Source organism: Triticum dicoccoides, chromosome 5B, assembly GCF_002162155.2.
Source record: "Triticum dicoccoides isolate Atlit2015 ecotype Zavitan chromosome 5B, WEW_v2.0, whole genome shotgun sequence".
Taxonomy (NCBI): Eukaryota; Viridiplantae; Streptophyta; class Magnoliopsida; order Poales; family Poaceae; genus Triticum; species Triticum dicoccoides.
Genome location: NC_041389.1, coordinates 706,224,588 through 706,241,069, shown reverse-complemented (window position 1 = coordinate 706,241,069; position 16,482 = coordinate 706,224,588). Strand labels below are relative to the sequence as shown.

At 48.6% G+C, this 16,482-nt stretch overlaps 1 protein-coding gene across 1 annotated transcript; it reads left to right on the top strand.

The window, feature by feature from the left end:
* Positions 1–10,009: 10,009 nt before the first annotated feature.
* On the top strand, positions 10,010–13,395 carry LOC119310643 (LRR receptor-like serine/threonine-protein kinase). The gene is made up of 4 exons (XM_037586318.1): positions 10,010–10,031; positions 10,210–10,312; positions 10,690–12,137; positions 13,214–13,395. The coding sequence occupies exons 1-4, from the start codon at positions 10,010–10,012 to the stop codon at positions 13,393–13,395; spliced, it is 1,755 nt and encodes a 584-aa protein (XP_037442215.1).
* Positions 13,396–16,482: the final 3,087 nt, after the last annotated feature.

The window sequence follows — 16,482 nt, the reverse complement described above, 5'->3', positions numbered from 1 at the left end:
TGTCAACATCAGTCCCAATGGCAGCCTCGGCAAACAAGTCCTCATCCTCAAACTCAATCACAAGGTTATAAATCTGGCCTCGATATGTCCACTTGACCACATCAGGCACGAACTCGATATCCAGAACACTCACCAGCAGTTGGGCTATCCCTGAGCTCTAGTAAATGCCATATCCACTCTCTCAGTTTTCCCCACCATAATACCCAAGCTAGCCACGACCCTCGCATCCTGCATGGGCTTCGAGGGAGCCCCGAAGAAACGCAGCCAAACCTGAGTAAGAGGCTTACCCTGAGGTTCGACCTTCTTCCACTCATGGAACTCGAGGATACATTCTGTACATGGCACTTTGCACATCCAAAACTCAGAAGTCTCTGCAGATCCTGAACCGAAGGGAACTCCACCCTAAACATTTTTGCGTCGAGTCTAAGGAGCTCCCACTGAAAGTCACCTGGGTCTAACTCCTTCAGCCTCTACACAATCTGGGTCTCAGAGACCTCTCCTTTGGTGACTTTGACAACCCCAGTGGTCAGACTCTGGGTCTCCTCAGGAATCTCCATCGCTCTAGGAGACTCAAAGAACGTGAGCTCAGCACAATACACACCATACATCATGAGAGACGGTATCTGATCACGCAAAATCGGACATTCCCCCATGTCATGTGTCGGCTTGCCACAGGTATCACAAAGTTCAGCCACACATTCAGCTATAAAATGACCCTTCTCTCCACAACGATAGCACAACATTTTCTCCTTCTTGCGCGTCCACTTGGACGCTCTGTCCGAATCAGCTCTGTCTGTCGCCTCCACTGACACTGGCACCATGGTCTCATTCCCAGGTATCTCAGCATTAGCGAGCGCCGTCACCGCATCCATATCCTGACCGGACAGCACCGTCACCTCAGCGGCCCCGGTGGTGGCCGTCTGCTCAATGACAACAGGTGGAGGAGGCTGCCGTTGACGGAACCGACCACCTCCACCACCTCAACCACCACGATGCCCGCGGAAACCACCACGCTGCCGATAACCCGGGTTAGACGCCCCCTCAACAAAGCCACCCGGAGGACCGAGAAAAGGTCTCTCCGCCGAGCCATCATTCTGCTAGGCATATCCACGGCCACCACCCGTCGATGAGGAATCACGGTGTTGGCCATCCTCATATGCATTATAACCATCATCTCTCCATTGACCCCGGGGCATTTCAGAAGCACCTCCAGCACCCGCGTTATGAGGTGGCGGCGGTGCAAGCGTCTGCACCGGCCCAGACCGATTCTGCACCGGCCGCGTGATGTAATGAGGCGGTGGAGCCGGCCGAGGATGATGACAGGGCGTCACACCCTGGATCCCCGGTGGAGGCGGCCGCGGTGCACCACCCCGCCCCGCAGCAGCAGCGACAGCCGGTCCAAGTGCCAGCGGGAGAGAACCAGGAGCCGGACCGCCCCGTCCCACAGCAGGCCGCCGCGCTGAACCCTGCAATGGCTGCTGAGCCTCGGGTAGAGGCGCTCCACCCCGCCCCGGTCGGAGCAGCAGGCCTCTTCCCCGGCGGCAAACCCGCTCCCCGGCCAGCCATGGCCCCTAGGGGAAGAATCCGTTTAGCACGCCCAAAACCGCAAGAACGAAGATGCGGCTTCCTTCGCTGGAAAACCCTAGCCCCCGGCAAGGAAGACGTCGACGGCATTTCCTATTTGGCGCTGCAGGCGCCGGTTATAGCTGTTTTCTGCAAACCGCAACAGCTATAACCGGCGCCTGCAGCGGCACTAGCTGGGCTCGGCCCAAGTACCATTCCCCCCCCCCCTGTTCTGAAACTCAAAAAAAGGAGAGCAATTGCGCAGCCAAGAATCGAACCAAGGATCTCTGCTTTGATGGCTAACCTGAGACTAACCACTACGCCACCACCTTGATTGATGGATACAAACCTCCTTTCCATTCTTTTATACATACAGGAAATACCATATATGTTTTCTGCGTTTTTTTTCCTTTCTTCTTTTTGTTTCCTGTTTCCTTTTTTCTTAAATGCGTGAAATGTTTACAAATAGATGATATTTTTTTCCTAATTCATGAACTTTTTATTTAACTCGATGAACTTTTTTCAAAGTTTGATGAACTTTTTTTCAAACTCGATTAACTTATTTATGAAAATGAATGAACTTTTTAACATTTTGATGAACGTATTTTAAAAACAAAATCGATGAACTTTTTTTCAAATTTCATGAACTTTTTTTTCAAATCCAATGAACTTTTTTCAGTTTGATGAAATCTTTTTAAATCCGATGAACCTTTTTTCAAATTCATGAACTTTTTTTTTTCTAAATTTACGAAGTATTCAATAAATTCATGAACTTTTTTTAAAATTCAATGGGATTTTTCTGAAATTTGATGAACGTTTTCAAATTCAATGTACTCTTTTCAATTTCGATGAACTTTTTTCAAATTCAGTGAACTTTTTTCATATTTGGTGAACTTTTTAAAAAAATCAATAAACTTTTTTCAAATTCACAAAGTTTTTCCATTTTTGTGAACTTTTCTTCTGAATTCATGGTTTATGTGAATGCGTTTTCACATTTATGTTTTCTTTATTCAAATATAATTTATAGCGGGTATATAATAGTATATGTTTAATGTTTGTACTGATTGAAAGGTCAAAGAGAACGGTTTTCCTAATGTAAACAAGAACCTGGCGTTGGTGCAATGGTTAGCACATGTGGCGTTGACCTGGGCGTCGGGGTTTCGAGGGCATTTCCTATTTAGCGCTGCAGGCGCCCGTTATAGGCAAATTTACAAACGGACGCCTGCAGCACCCCGCGCTTGGCCGGCCCATTACAGTATATTCTTAGCGTACGCAAAAAATTGGTGCGCTCACTCAGAATCGAACCAGAGACCTCCCTGGAACAGGTTCGTTCGCACAATCACCGCGCCAGGAAACAGGATCTGATAAAATTCAACTTTTAACGTCTTTCATTCCTTGCCTTCCTCTTTTTTTCTTTTTCTCGTTTTTTTTTACTTTCGTTTTTTGTTTTTTCTCTCTTCTTCTTAGTTTATTCCCTCATCAATTTTTTTTCCTTTTTCTCTTTTCTTAAATGCGTGAACTTCTTTCAAATCGATGGTGTTTTTGTTTTCAAAATCAATGAACTTTTTCCTATTTTTAGTGAACTATTTTAACAAATGATAATTTTTTTTACAAATTCGGTGAACTTTTTTTCAATTTTAATGACACTTTTTCTAATACGAAGAACTATTTTCCAATTTGATGAACTTTTCTCAAACCTGATGAACTTTTTTTAAATTCGATGAACTTTATGCAAATTTGATTAAAAAAATTCAAATTTGATGAACTATTTTTTAAATCCGATGAACTTTCTTGAAAAGTTGATGAACTTTTCCAAATCCAGTGAACTTTTTTTCAAATTCGCTGAACTTTTTTTAAAATTGATGAAGAATTTTCAAATCCGATGAACTCCATTTCAAATCAGATGAACTTTTTTAAAATTTTATGAACTTTTTTGAAACTCATGGTCGTTTTCATTGTTGTGAACTTTTTCTACAAAATTTTTGCACTTTTTTCCATTTCATGAACTTTTGTTTTTGAATTCGTGAACCTTTTTTACATTGGCCAACTTTTTTATGCATGTTCTTCAAATATCCAATTTTTTAATATTTTTTTCCGTACATTCACGTTCTTCATCAATGTTTTCAAATAGTTCAAAAAACTAAGCGAGATAAGTAGCGCTGCTACGGTGGTTCTTGAATAAAGTCCCGTTGAAGTGAATCACTAGCAGCCATCAGGTGTACCGGTTGGCTAAACTCCAACATGGCTTTGAGGTCGCGAGTTCGATCTAGAGAGAAAAACGTTTTTTAGATGTTTTTTTAGCGTGGACTGTGAGCAATTTTTTAGCGAGCTTTTTGCGGTCGCTGGACTGTACGTTTCGTGGGCTGGCCCAGCATCGGACGCTGCAGGCGCCAGGAGCGCGAACGGGCGCCTGCAGCGCCGTATAGAAGCTCCCGGTTTCGAGTCCCACTTCTCCCTGAAATGTTTTCTTCGCCGTTTGCTTTTCAGCAGGTTGCTGGGCCGGCCCATTTCGTGTCCGTGCAAGCGCCAGGGGCATGAAACGGCGCCTGCAGCGCTCAATAGGAGCTCCCGGCGTCGACGTAGCGATCGATTTGCATACGGCGTCGCACTCCAAGTCGCTAGGTACCGGACAAGTCTGGGCCACATTCCCAACTCTCCCCGGCCCAACAACAGAAAGCGGAGCCTCAGCCAACACCAGCCCACTTCGTCACAAAAGTGAATTCAAACGCTCGTTCCAAGCAGCGGCGATCTGGATCGCCGGCAGGCATTGCCGGCGTCGCAGCCGCGGTCCCATCAGCGCCGCACAAGGCCTAGCCCGGCGCGCATTCTTCCTCCTCGTAACAGTGATCCACGAATCCGGCGGAAACATGTCGAAAAGCGTCAAATTTGGTAGACTTACCTTAGGCAAAGGACCCTTCCATGGCTGGATCGCCGTCGCCGCCGTTCTCCGATGCACGACGCGACGGATCATCTCCTTCTTCTCTCCCGCATGAAGCCCTAGTCTGGCCGGATCATCGGGTGGCAGGACTTCGTCGACCGTCGTTGTCACTTCATCTTCGTCGTACCCGGAATTGAAAAACTCACAGATGAGATCGGAAGGGGTCGGAGACGCCGGAGAGGCCGCCGGCGAGTCCCCATCCTCGTCCACGTCGTCCTCATCGGACTCTGCCAGAGCCCAAAACCGGCCGCCGACTTGCCGGCGATCCCCGGCCGATGATGGCAGGGCGCCTGCGGTCGCCTGCTTGATCGCCCCCGCCATACGCAGAAAACCCCCCTGTTGGGCTCTGATTAGCCACCAAGGTACATTGGGGGAAGGTGGGGCGGGGAACAACATCAGAGTTGCGCTAGCCTCCATTGGTATCCGGTGCAGCAAAGCAAACTGGTATTGGTATTTGACACCACAGTCGAGTCCTTCCGGCAGATGCATGCTCCGGTTATTCGTCATATATTCCAAAGTTGTACCCACGACCTAACCACCCCACGAGGCAACGACCTCCTCCGTGCGGTGGCGCCGCACCGCATTGAGGAGACCGCCGGCTCCCTCAAGCCCTGCTTCCCACATCATCCCTCCGCCGCGGCTCGAGGCATCGCCAGGCAAAGCCCGCGTGGCGTGCCGGCGGCAGGGCTCCTGACGGTTGCGGCAAGGGGTGTGCAGGAGGCGCCCGCCCTCGCTCCTACAACCGCGGTGATGCGTGGCGACGGCGCCGGTTGCGCGTCGGCGGTAGGCGGTCGGCAACAGGAGGCCGGCAGCAGTCGGACGACAGCGGCGGCGCGGCGGTTAGGCTCAATCTGCGCACATTTTGGCCAGGAGGGCTCGATATGTACCGTTTTGACGAAGGCCAGCGGCTCTACCCGCATCAGTTGGGCACCGGGTTGGCGGCCCCGAACATGGGGGTGGTGGCCTCCTCATTTTGCCGGACGTGGGCATCAAGATAAGGAGAGATGGTTGATCTTGGGATCTCATGGCTCCCAAAATAACCGGCCAGGCGGTGGCCCTAGTTGTCTTGGCGCGAAGTCACCGTTCTACCTGTGATCACTCCTCTTTGATCTATCCATTGGTGAGTCTAGGGCTTCTCCTTCGAAGGAAAACAGAGACTGGCGTATATGGCTTTCTTTGGACACCTTGATTGGATGGGGGCGGGGACAGTCGTGTAGACCCGCAAGATCAGCATAACCAGCTCCACCGGGGTATCGTGAAGCTCTGATTTGTTGACACCTTGAGACATGTCTGCACCAATATTTATATGGGACCAATAGATTGTTCTGATACAGAGGCCGGGGTAAACCCCCTTTTCGAAAAAAGAAAAAAAAAGGCATATTCTTGACGAATTCGGATGCATTGTCTGTGATAGTTGTCCAGATGATGCCAACAAAGGACCCGGAACAGATGAGGAAAATTGCCTGAGATGTTGTTTGCCTGTTTGGTATCGACAGTGTCGAGCCTGTATTTATTTGCAGCTTTCTTTCTTTCTTCAACTATAAAGAGAAGGAAGATGCTGTCGTAAAAACAAGCAAAACTGGGCAGCAGAGGTTATGCTCGTTTGCTAGAACCTCTCGTAGGTCATGTGGAACATCTGCTACACACATAACATCCCCTGTCCTCCTTGCATATGCGGCCATTTCATGAGCCAATTTGTTCCTGTTCCGTTTGACTGTGATGACCGACACCTCTTCAAAACTATGCATAAGGTATCTCACGTCAGTAATCAAAGGGAATAGTGAGGAGAGATTAGCATCTTTGCTCTTCAGCAGTGTGGCTGCATTTGCACAGTCCGTCTCGATACATAGCTTTCCCCAGTAGCGCTTCCTTATTTCTGCTAGACCGTAGAGAATGGCGGCCATTTCAGCTTCCTCAGATGAGTTGCATGGAGTCAGTTTTTTACAGATGGACAGGGCAACACGTCCATTGCAATCTCTGACAACAATGCCTGCATAAATCTCTCAAGTACTAATTAGGAATGATGCGTCGCTGTTTAATTTTCAGGTCCCGCTGTCTGGCGGCAGCCACCACTCAGTCTCAGCAGCGTTATCTGAGGCTGTGGCCTGATTGGGGTTGTTGCTTCTGTTTGTGATTGAACTGTCAGCCAGGGGAGCAGTAATCCCAGGGAAGATCGGCTGTTTCCCTTTAACTCTTGCAGCTAGAGCCTGACTACAGCATGGGTCTACATCTATATTGGAGGCCTGCATATTTGCCTCTGGATCGTTGTTGCCCATGTATGCAACGCCCAGCTCATTGTGGTATTTAACTAAGAATTGGACTGAAGCCCCAATCGTCGCTCTTCCTTTTGCATGAACACAGTCCTCACGTAGCCACCATGCACGCCACAGCACGAGCATGATTTTCTGCCGTATGTCCATACTGCATGTGTCCAGCAGCAGTTGTAGCCAATTCACCCCTGTATATTTGAACTTCTCTTCTGCCGGCAGGTCCCAGACCTGTCTCATCTCCATGCGGAGCGCCCTGGCCTTGGTGCATGCGACCGTAGCATGGTACTCGTCCTCTGTTTCCTTTCCACAGATATTACAAATGTTGTCAATCTCCGGTGTTCTTTTCCATTTGTTTTTCTTGGTGGCCAAAGTTTCAGTTGCGACACGCCACCCAAAAATACGAATTTTCTCAGGGCATTTGGATTTCCAAATTAAGTCCCAAATACTTCTGTTGTCGGCTTCGCATACTGAACTTGATGCATTAGCCCCCACTAGCTGTTTGAGCTGGAATCCCAGTTTGTATGCACTCCGGACAGTGAATATACCATTTTTCTCACTATGCCAGGCCACACAATCCTCAGCACTGGTGTTGGGTAGTTTAATTTTGCATATTTCTTCCGCATCAAACCCATAGAACAGATCCTTCACAAGGTTAACATTCCATTCATTGCCGTCAGAGGTTAGGAGCTGGTTAACCCATCTCAAACGTGACCGTCTCTTGAAAGTGGCCACTTTCAATCCGCTTTTCCTGGGTATCCATTGATCCCTTTGGATCTGAATCCTTCTTCCATTACCAACTCTCCAGATTAGACCTTTTTTGAGGAGCTCCAGTCCGTGCTCAATACCTTTCCATGCTTGAGAGGCGTCTGAAGCAAAGGATGTGTTGAGGAGTTCCCCATTTGGGTAATATTTTGATTTTAATACCCTCGCACACAGGCTCTCAGGGCGTTGTAGCAACCTCCATCCCTGTCTTGCTAGAATTGCTTGATTAAAAATTTGCATGTCACGAAAGCCTATTCCTCCTGCCCTTTTTGGTTTCACCAGTTGGTCCCATGCCGTCCAGTGGACTTTCCTACGCCCTTCCTCCTCACCCCACCAGAATTCTCTAATTAGTCGCTCGTATTTGTCACAGAAGCCGACTGAGAGTTTGAATACTCCCATTGTGAAGACCGGAAGGGCTTGCACTATGGATTTGACGTGGACTTCTTTCGCCGCAAACGACATGAATCTTCCATCCCAGTCGATACATCTCTTCATAAATCTGTCCATGATCGGTTGGAAGTTAACATCTTTCATTCTTCCTTCTGGTGTAGGTAGCCCAAGGTATTTGCTCTCAAAGGTTGATGTGTCAATAGCTAATATATTTTTAATTTCCTTTTGCACTTCTGGTGGGCAATGTTCACTGAATAAGATGGAGCATTTGCTATTGCTTAGAAGCTGCCCTGTACATCTCTGAAACAATGCCAATGCATCCTTCACTGCAAAAGCTTGCTCAGTAGTAGCCTTGAAGAAGACAAGGCTATCATGCGCAAACAACAGGTTTGAAATTCTAGGGCTGTTGCGTGCAACTTTCACCGGTGTAATACTTCCTCCCAACACTGCTTTCTTGAAGATATTTGCTAGTCCGTCCGCCACAAAGAGGAATAGGTAAGGGCTCAAGGGGTCACCCTGTCTAAGCCCCTTCGAAGGTGTGAATGGTTCAAGAACTTCCCCATTCATTCTCACTGAGAATCTCACTGAAGTTACACATTTCATCACCCAATTAATCCAAACCGGACTGAAACCAATCTTCTCCAGAGCACCTCGCAGGTAGTTCCAATCCACTCTATCATAGGCCTTTGCAAGATCCAACTTATATGCACAGTGGGTATTGTGTGGGTTTTTGCTATGTTGAATCTTGTGGAAACATTCGAATGCGATGATAGCATTATCAGTAATCAGCCTACCCGGAAGGAAGGCACTTTGGGTTTCTGAGATTAACTCATCTAGGTAGGGGCGGAGTCGGTTGACCAAACACTTGGATATGACCTTGTAGATTACGTTACATAGACTGATTGGCCTGAAGTCCTTGAGACTTTGTGGATTCCTTCCTTTCGGGATGAGTACAATGACCGTGTCATTGATACCTTCAGGCATGATGCCATCCTCAAAAAAATTCAGAACCGCTTCTATAACATCCTTCTTGACTATACTCCAGTTTCGCTGGAAGAACCGAGCCGGAAAACCGTCTTGGCCCGGTGCTTTTAGAGGGCCTATCTGAAACAGGGCATCGCTCACTTCTTTCTCTGAAAATTTTCCTGTGAGTTTTATGTTCATATCATCTTGGACTGATCGGGGTAGCAGCTCAATCAATTCAATTGGAACAACCTCTTCATCTTTTGTATACAGTTTTTTAAAGAAGTCTGTTGCCATAGCATTCAGTTCAGTCTTCTTTTCAATCCAGGTTCCCTCCTCATTCTTCAACTTTCTTATTTGGTTTTTCTTTTGCCGCCAAGTGGCTTTTTTGTGGAAATATCTTGTGTTCTGATCACCTTCTTTTATCCAAGTCGCTCGTGATCGTTGTTTCCACATAAGTTCTTCTCTGACTAGTAGCTCATCCAACTCGCTGGACACCTTTTTTATGCGTTGTGTGTTATCTTTAGAGTTGGCCTTCTCATACAGTACTTTCAGTTCCTTCCGCTTCCTGTTAATGCGCTTCCGTCTTCTTCCACAATTTCTTCAGACATGTAGTGTGCGCAGTCCTTGCGCTGTTCCTTTATATGCACACGATATCATTTGATATATGTATGTATGTATGTATGCTTGTTTGATGAAAATCAGATGATCACATGATGCAGCCCCTAGTATTATCAGTTGAGAACCACCCTGGTCATGGCGATATGTTGAGAAGATAGTAGTACGTACTGGTCTGCTTTGTTGTTGGGCATGGTGTGCTTGTTTCTACTGGTGTTGGGTTTACACTGACTGAAATCATCAGACTCGGGACTGAACACGATCGAGCTTTCGTTTACTGTGTCTTTTAGTTTCTCAGGCCACATCCTTGAGAAAGAGGGAGGGCTTTTGAATTCCTCTTGAAGCTAGCCCGAAGAACCCCGGCGGCGCGGTGGTGGCGGAAAAGCGGCGAAGCGACGAAGAGGCGAGGCGGCGAGGGGAGGGCGCGTGGCTGTGTGCTGTGCGCGTGACGAGCGCGGGATTTTATAGGCGTGCGCGAAGCGGTGTGCTAAATCTACCGCGTAGCATGCCGCTTTCTCCCGCGCGTGGTAAGTTTCCGCCACCGCTGGAGCGTGCGGAACCAGTCATCGCGCGCTAAAACCTAATTTTACTGCGCGGGCGCGCCTTTTGCCGCGCCTGTTGGAGATGCTCTAATGCTATGCTGGTGAAACAATCGCCGTATCTCCAACTGAACATGAGTTTTACTGTGTGTTTTGGTACGTCCAGAGCAGCGTGACAAGAGGGTGTGGGCTTCAAGGTCGATCATGAGTGGAGAAGATCACGACGACTCCTTGTCTTTGAAGACGACAGGACAGGAGATAAGGAGGATGTAAACCAGAAGAGGAAGCATGATCACACTGACAGCAGAGCCGTCTCCAATTCCAACCCGTACGCGCTGCTTCCATCCTCGACTTGGTCCAATTGTATGACTCGAACAACATTCACGCGCCAGTCCCTTTCGGTGATGTGTGGGAAAGGAGTATTTAACCAAAAACTACCACAATTCACGGAACCGTGACGAAAAACTACCACTTTACGATTTTGTCCCGAAAACTACCACTTTTTTCCTAATCCGTAGTAAAAAACTACCAAGTCGCGAAATCGCTCGCTTAGCCCGTGCTAAGCACAAATCTGACCGCTTGGGCCCATCTGTCAGCATCAATCTTCTTCCTCCTCTCTCTCTCTCATTTCCACGAACACCTTAAGTGCACTCCGCCGCTCTGCCCCCGCCGGCCGGCGAGTCCCACCACCTGCGCTGCCCTCCGCCAAGCTCGGCGCGCTGCCCGTGCTGGCGCACCCTGACGGGCCCGATCCCGCCGGAGCTCGGCGCGCTGCCCGTGCCGGAGTCCAGCTTCCACGACTGTCCAAGCTGCTCCTCATCAACAACGAACTCTCTGGCCAGTTTCCCGCGGAGATTGGCAATTGCACGTCCCTCGACCGGTTCCGGGCAAGCGGCAACCACATCGCCGGCGCGATACCACCGGAAATTGGCATGCTTGGGAGCCTCAGCTTCCTGGACCTGGGCTCCAACCGGCTGTCCGGTGCTCTCCCCACAGAGTTATCAGGATGCCGGAACCTCACGTTCGTCGACCTCCACGACAATGCCATCGCCGGCGTGCTGCCGTCAGGGCTCTTCAAGGAATTGCTCTCGCTCCAGTACCTTGACCTCTCCTACAATGCCATCTCTGGCGCGCTCCCGTCCGACATCGGCCTGCTCACTTCGTTGACAAAGCTCATTCTCAGTGGCAACCGGCTGTCCGGAGCGATGCCACCGGAGATTGGCTCGTGCTCCCGCCTCCAGCTCCTCGACGTCGGCGGCAACTCGCTGTCCGGTCACATTCCGGGGAGCATCGGCCAGATTCCGGGATTGGAGATCGCCCTTAACCTCAGCTGCAACAGCTTCTCCGGCTCGATGCCAGCGGAGTTCGCAGGGCTCGTGAGGCTTGGGGTGCTCGACGTGTCACACAACCAGCTCTCCGGCGATCTCCAGGCTTTGTCTGCGCTACAGAACCTCGTGGCGCTCAACGTCTCCTTCAACGGCTTCTCCGGCCGGCTTCCGGAGACGGCGTTCTTCGCGAAGCTTCCGACCAGCGACGTCGAGGGCAACCAGGCACTGTGCCTCTCGCGGTGCTCTGGTGGTGCAGGCGACCGTGAGCTCGAGGCACGCCGCGCCGCTCGTGTCGCGATGGCTGTCCTGCTCACCGCCCTCATCGTCCTCCTGGTGGCCGCGGTGCTCGTCCTGTTCGGGTGGCGCCGGCGCGGCGAGCGTGCTAGCGAGGACAAGGACTCCGAGATGTCGCCGCCGTGGGACGTGACGCTGTACCAGAAGCTGGACATCGGCGTGGCCGATGTGGCTCGCAGCCTCACTCCGGCGAACGTGATCGGCCACGGGTGGTCCGGCGCGGTGTACCGTGCTAACATCCCGTCGTCCGGCGTCACGGTCGCCGTCAAGAAATTCCAGTCATGCGACGAGGCGTCCGTGGAGGCGTTCGCGTGCGAGATCAGCGTGCTGCCCCGGGTGCGACACCGCAACATCGTCCGGTTGCTGGGATGGGCGTCCAACCGCCGGACGCGACTCCTCTTCTACGACTACCTCCCGAACGGCACTCTCGGCGGCCTTCTGCACGGTGGCGCTGCCCTCCATCAAGCTTCCGGTGGGACTCGCCGGCCGGCGGGGGCAGAGCGGCGGAGTGCACTTAAGGTGTTCGTGGAAATGAGAGAGAGAGAGGAGGAAGAAGATTGATGCTGACAGGTGGGCCCAAGCGGTCAGATTTGTGCTTAGCACGGGCTAAGCGAGCGATTTCGCGACTTGGTAGTTTTTACCACGGATTAGGAAAAAAGTGGTAGTTTTCGGGACAAAATCGTAAAGTGGTAGTTTTTCGTCACGGTTCCGTGAATTGTGGTAGTTTTTGGTTAAATACTCGTGGGGGGAAAGGGATGTTACCTTGCTCCGCTCGGAACATCCAAATCGAAAGTGAACCGCATGGCAATCTCATATATTGGTGTTTATTATATATAAGGAAAAAATGATAAGCCATAGTGCAAAAGTCAAGTAAAAACCCAACAAAATGCCAGCAAAAAGTAGCGGCTACGTGCGATCCGATATTTTGTTTTTTTAAAAATGGTTTGAAGATGAAATATTTGTTGCCAGATGAATCTTGTTTTCTGAACGACCGATGTTTTCATTGGGAAAAGGCCGGCTTTTTACCCCAAACAAATTAGGGATAAGTATATTTTTCGTCCCTCAACTTTACCGATGGTATAAAAATGGTCCCTCAACTACAAAACCAGAAAAATCTAGTCCCTCAATTGTTGAAACCGGATATTTTTCGTCCCTCAAACGGATTCAGGTGGTTTTGTGCTGACGTGGCATGGTTTTGACCACTGCACTCGCCACATCATGGTCCAACTCATCTTCATCTTCCTCTTCTATCTTCTCTCTTTCTCTCACCCAGGCCGGAGAAGAATCCGATGACACATGGTTACCATGGGCCTGGCCTCAGGGCGTCTCCACACGGAAGCTAGCGGCGGCTACGAGTGCCTGCTGCTGGTCGTACACCGTTGTGACGGCGCGTTCCACTCCCTAGTTGTCAAAGTAGTGCACGGTGGCCATGTGCCACTGCCCACGCCCTCGGACGGCAGCGCCGGCACATTCACAGGGAAACAGGGTCGCACATCACGAAGGGCGCCATGCACATGCCATCTCGGGCTCCACACGGTGCGGCACCAGCGGTCTCAGCACGGCTGCACGGCTCGCCGGACCTGTTGCCGCTGCCGTCGGCCGAGCGGGGCAGGAGCGGGAGCGAGAGGATATCGTCAGGGATCAGGCTTGGAACCAAAGCGGGAGTTAGCTGGGGGCCGACGGGGCAGCAGCGGGAGCATTTGTCAGGCTCAGAACCAGCGCGGCAGTGAGCTAGGGGATCCCCTGTAAACAACAGTCGTTAAGAATCCACAAACCAGCAAGGCTCGAGACGAACCTTTAGCAAACATAGCCAGATTTTGTACGTTGTGTTTCTAGCCGACTGGTTTGTGTGTATGTGCGTGAGACTTGGGCGTTTCCGGCCGAGGCCAAATCAATTTACTTGGCAGGAGGATCGATCAAGTTGCGTATGGATGTATCATTAGCAGCGAAGGAAGAGGTGGACGAGTACAAAGGTGAGGCCACGGTTGCCGGAGGCAGCGGAGCAGACGTGTGGTGAGGTGCTTCCCTGTGCATAGAGAGAGAGAGAGAGGAGAAGAAGACAAAAGTGAGCTGGACGACGATGTGGCGAGGTCAGTGGTCAAAAGTCAAAACCATGCCACATCAGCACAAAACCACCTGAAGTCGTTTGAGGGACAAAAAATATCCGGTTTCAACAATTAAGGGACTAGGTTTTCCTGGTTTTGTAGTTGAGGGACCATTTCTAAACTATCGGTAAAGTTGAGGGACGAAAAATATACTTATCCCAACAAATTAACTGATAATGCTGGTCCGGCACACTCGGTTTATCGTGTCTTGTCAGAATTTAGAAACTTCCCGGTATTGGTTGGTACTTGGAACATGATGCGTCGCCGGTGTATAAATGACTGTGATGTACTCCATCCGTTCCTAAATATTTGTTTTTTTTTAAGATTTTAAATGGACTATCATATACGGATATATATAGACATATTTTAGAGTGTAGATTCACTCATTTTACTTCATATGTAGTCACTTGTTGAAATCTCTAGAAAGACAAATATTTAAGAACGGAGGAAGTAGGTGCAAAGTTAATTGATCTGTTACTGCTGACAATAGCTTCAAAATCTTGTGACAAATGCTATGCTGGTTCTCAACAATCAACAATTAACACCATGTTCTGCTCCTTTCAGTCATGTCTAGGCCAGACCTTTCTTGATCCCTTCGGAACCGCCTCGTGGCCCTTGGAAAATGATCGTTGAGCGAATGGACAGATCTGATTTCCTTTTATTTATTTCAGTTTGATCACGAGGATTAGTCACGATTCCGGTCTGTTGGCGAACATGTGGTTCAAAATGTCACGTGTCTTAGATCACAAGTGGCAGTCACGCGATGTTGATGGGAAGACCGATCCAATAATCCTATTTGGTCTGTAATATAAAGATAATATGTTTCTTTACTTTCTGCCGGTAGCTTGTAAGACATTGTGGTTTTAGTTAAATGAAGTTAGAGAGGAAACTTTCTTTTTCAAAAAACAAATCACGATAAGTGTAGATGATATTTATTAAAATACTTTCGACCCAAAAACATGAAAAATTACAATTAGGGGCTCATGGCCACAAACAAAGTCAATCTCCATCATGAGCCAAAGACATGCCGCTTCACAATGCTGCCGCTCTGCAGCCTGACATTGCATTCTGTGGCCGAGAAGTCGTTATGCTAAGGTCCAACTGAACCAATGTCACAGAGAAGAAGTCGTCGTTGTAGAAACCTTCCGAAGAAAGGAAACACATAGCGGAGACATCTGTTGAAGTAAACTTTCGTCAGGTTCATAGTTCACAACGATCACGTAGAGAACATGGCTAGATCGGGGAAGGAACACAAACCATCAAAGAATGGTTTGTCCACAACTTTGTTGTTGCCGCAAAAAAAACGCATGAACGGTCTTTCACCGTCAACAGTCCTGCCTACCCGCAACACCACCATCTTTAAGGAGTGGGGTGAAGAGGAATATCTCGACCCTAACTCAAAGATGCGTAAAGCCGCTCACCTAGATCCAAAGGATCCAAGTCTGGTGAAATTCCGCGTAGAGATGTTTCGAAGTACATTCTGTTCCATTTCATTTTATTCTATTGTGTAGGAAGTATGTTTGATATTTTGAAGACAAGAGGAGACAACGATGATCGTACTGACAACAGTGCCCGAGCAATCGAGGGTCTCCAATTTCTATCCTCGACTTGTGAAAATGAATAAATCTAGCATCATGCTATCTAGTAGCATGGCGACGCCCCTGCCTTGGACGTCATGCAAATGAGTCATTTTGTGAATATATATATATATATATATATATATATATATATATATATATATATATATATATATATATATATATCAGGTTCATTCTAGGCTAAAGTTTCAGAAAAAGGTCAGATTTATCCATTTTCACTCATGTGTGGGTGTCGCTTTCAGTGATGTTTGTCATGCATGTTATTTGGTCTGTTCAGAATAGGTTGTGCTTGTTGAAATCGACTTTTTAACAACTAAACACAACTACATTTGTTCGTTTTCTTTTGTTCTAGTTTGATTCACGAGAAACAATGATTATTCTCGGGAAGGAAATAAGAGACTCTTTTGTTTTTATTTCTCCATTCTTAAGGTGGAGACAGAAGTGGCGCCAGACGAGGCTGATGATTCATCTGTTATCCTTTTTCTTTAGAAAAATAACTTGAAGATCAAATGCTGGTTGGGTTTGTTAGACAACGTTACATCACGATCCAGGAGAAGGTGTTCGGCTGGTACTAGGGATAGAGATAGATCTTGGTTGTTAGTTTAAACATATTACAATTGTAACCATCTCTATCTCCTTCCTCCTTCTCCAAGTAATCTCATCCGAGATTCCCTCTCTGTAACGATCTTCTGATCGCCCTCCTGTACCGATCGTTGGGGTCGCGTCCCCCTCTCCATATAACATGAACCACGTCCCTCGAGAGAGGTAAGACGTTTTCCGCTATCGCACAGGGTTGATATATAAATGTGAGTTGTTTTCCTGAAAGACCAGTGTCATTGCTGGTGTGTGGATTGGATCGGCTAGCTCCAGAGCCGTTGGATCCTGCTCATGACGATCGTTTGTTCTGACTGCTTCAGCGATCCGGTGCTTTGCAACATGAGTGATGTTCCGTTCGAGGGTTTGCAACATGACCATGTTGCAACGACTCGTTAGCTGCCCCAAACATTTTTCTGATTGTTTGCAGCTTGCCTTAACATACCCCGCTGTTGTGAGAGGAAAAAGTTAAACACAGTGAATTATGCAACCCAATACTCTGTACCCTGAGCCATGTTGT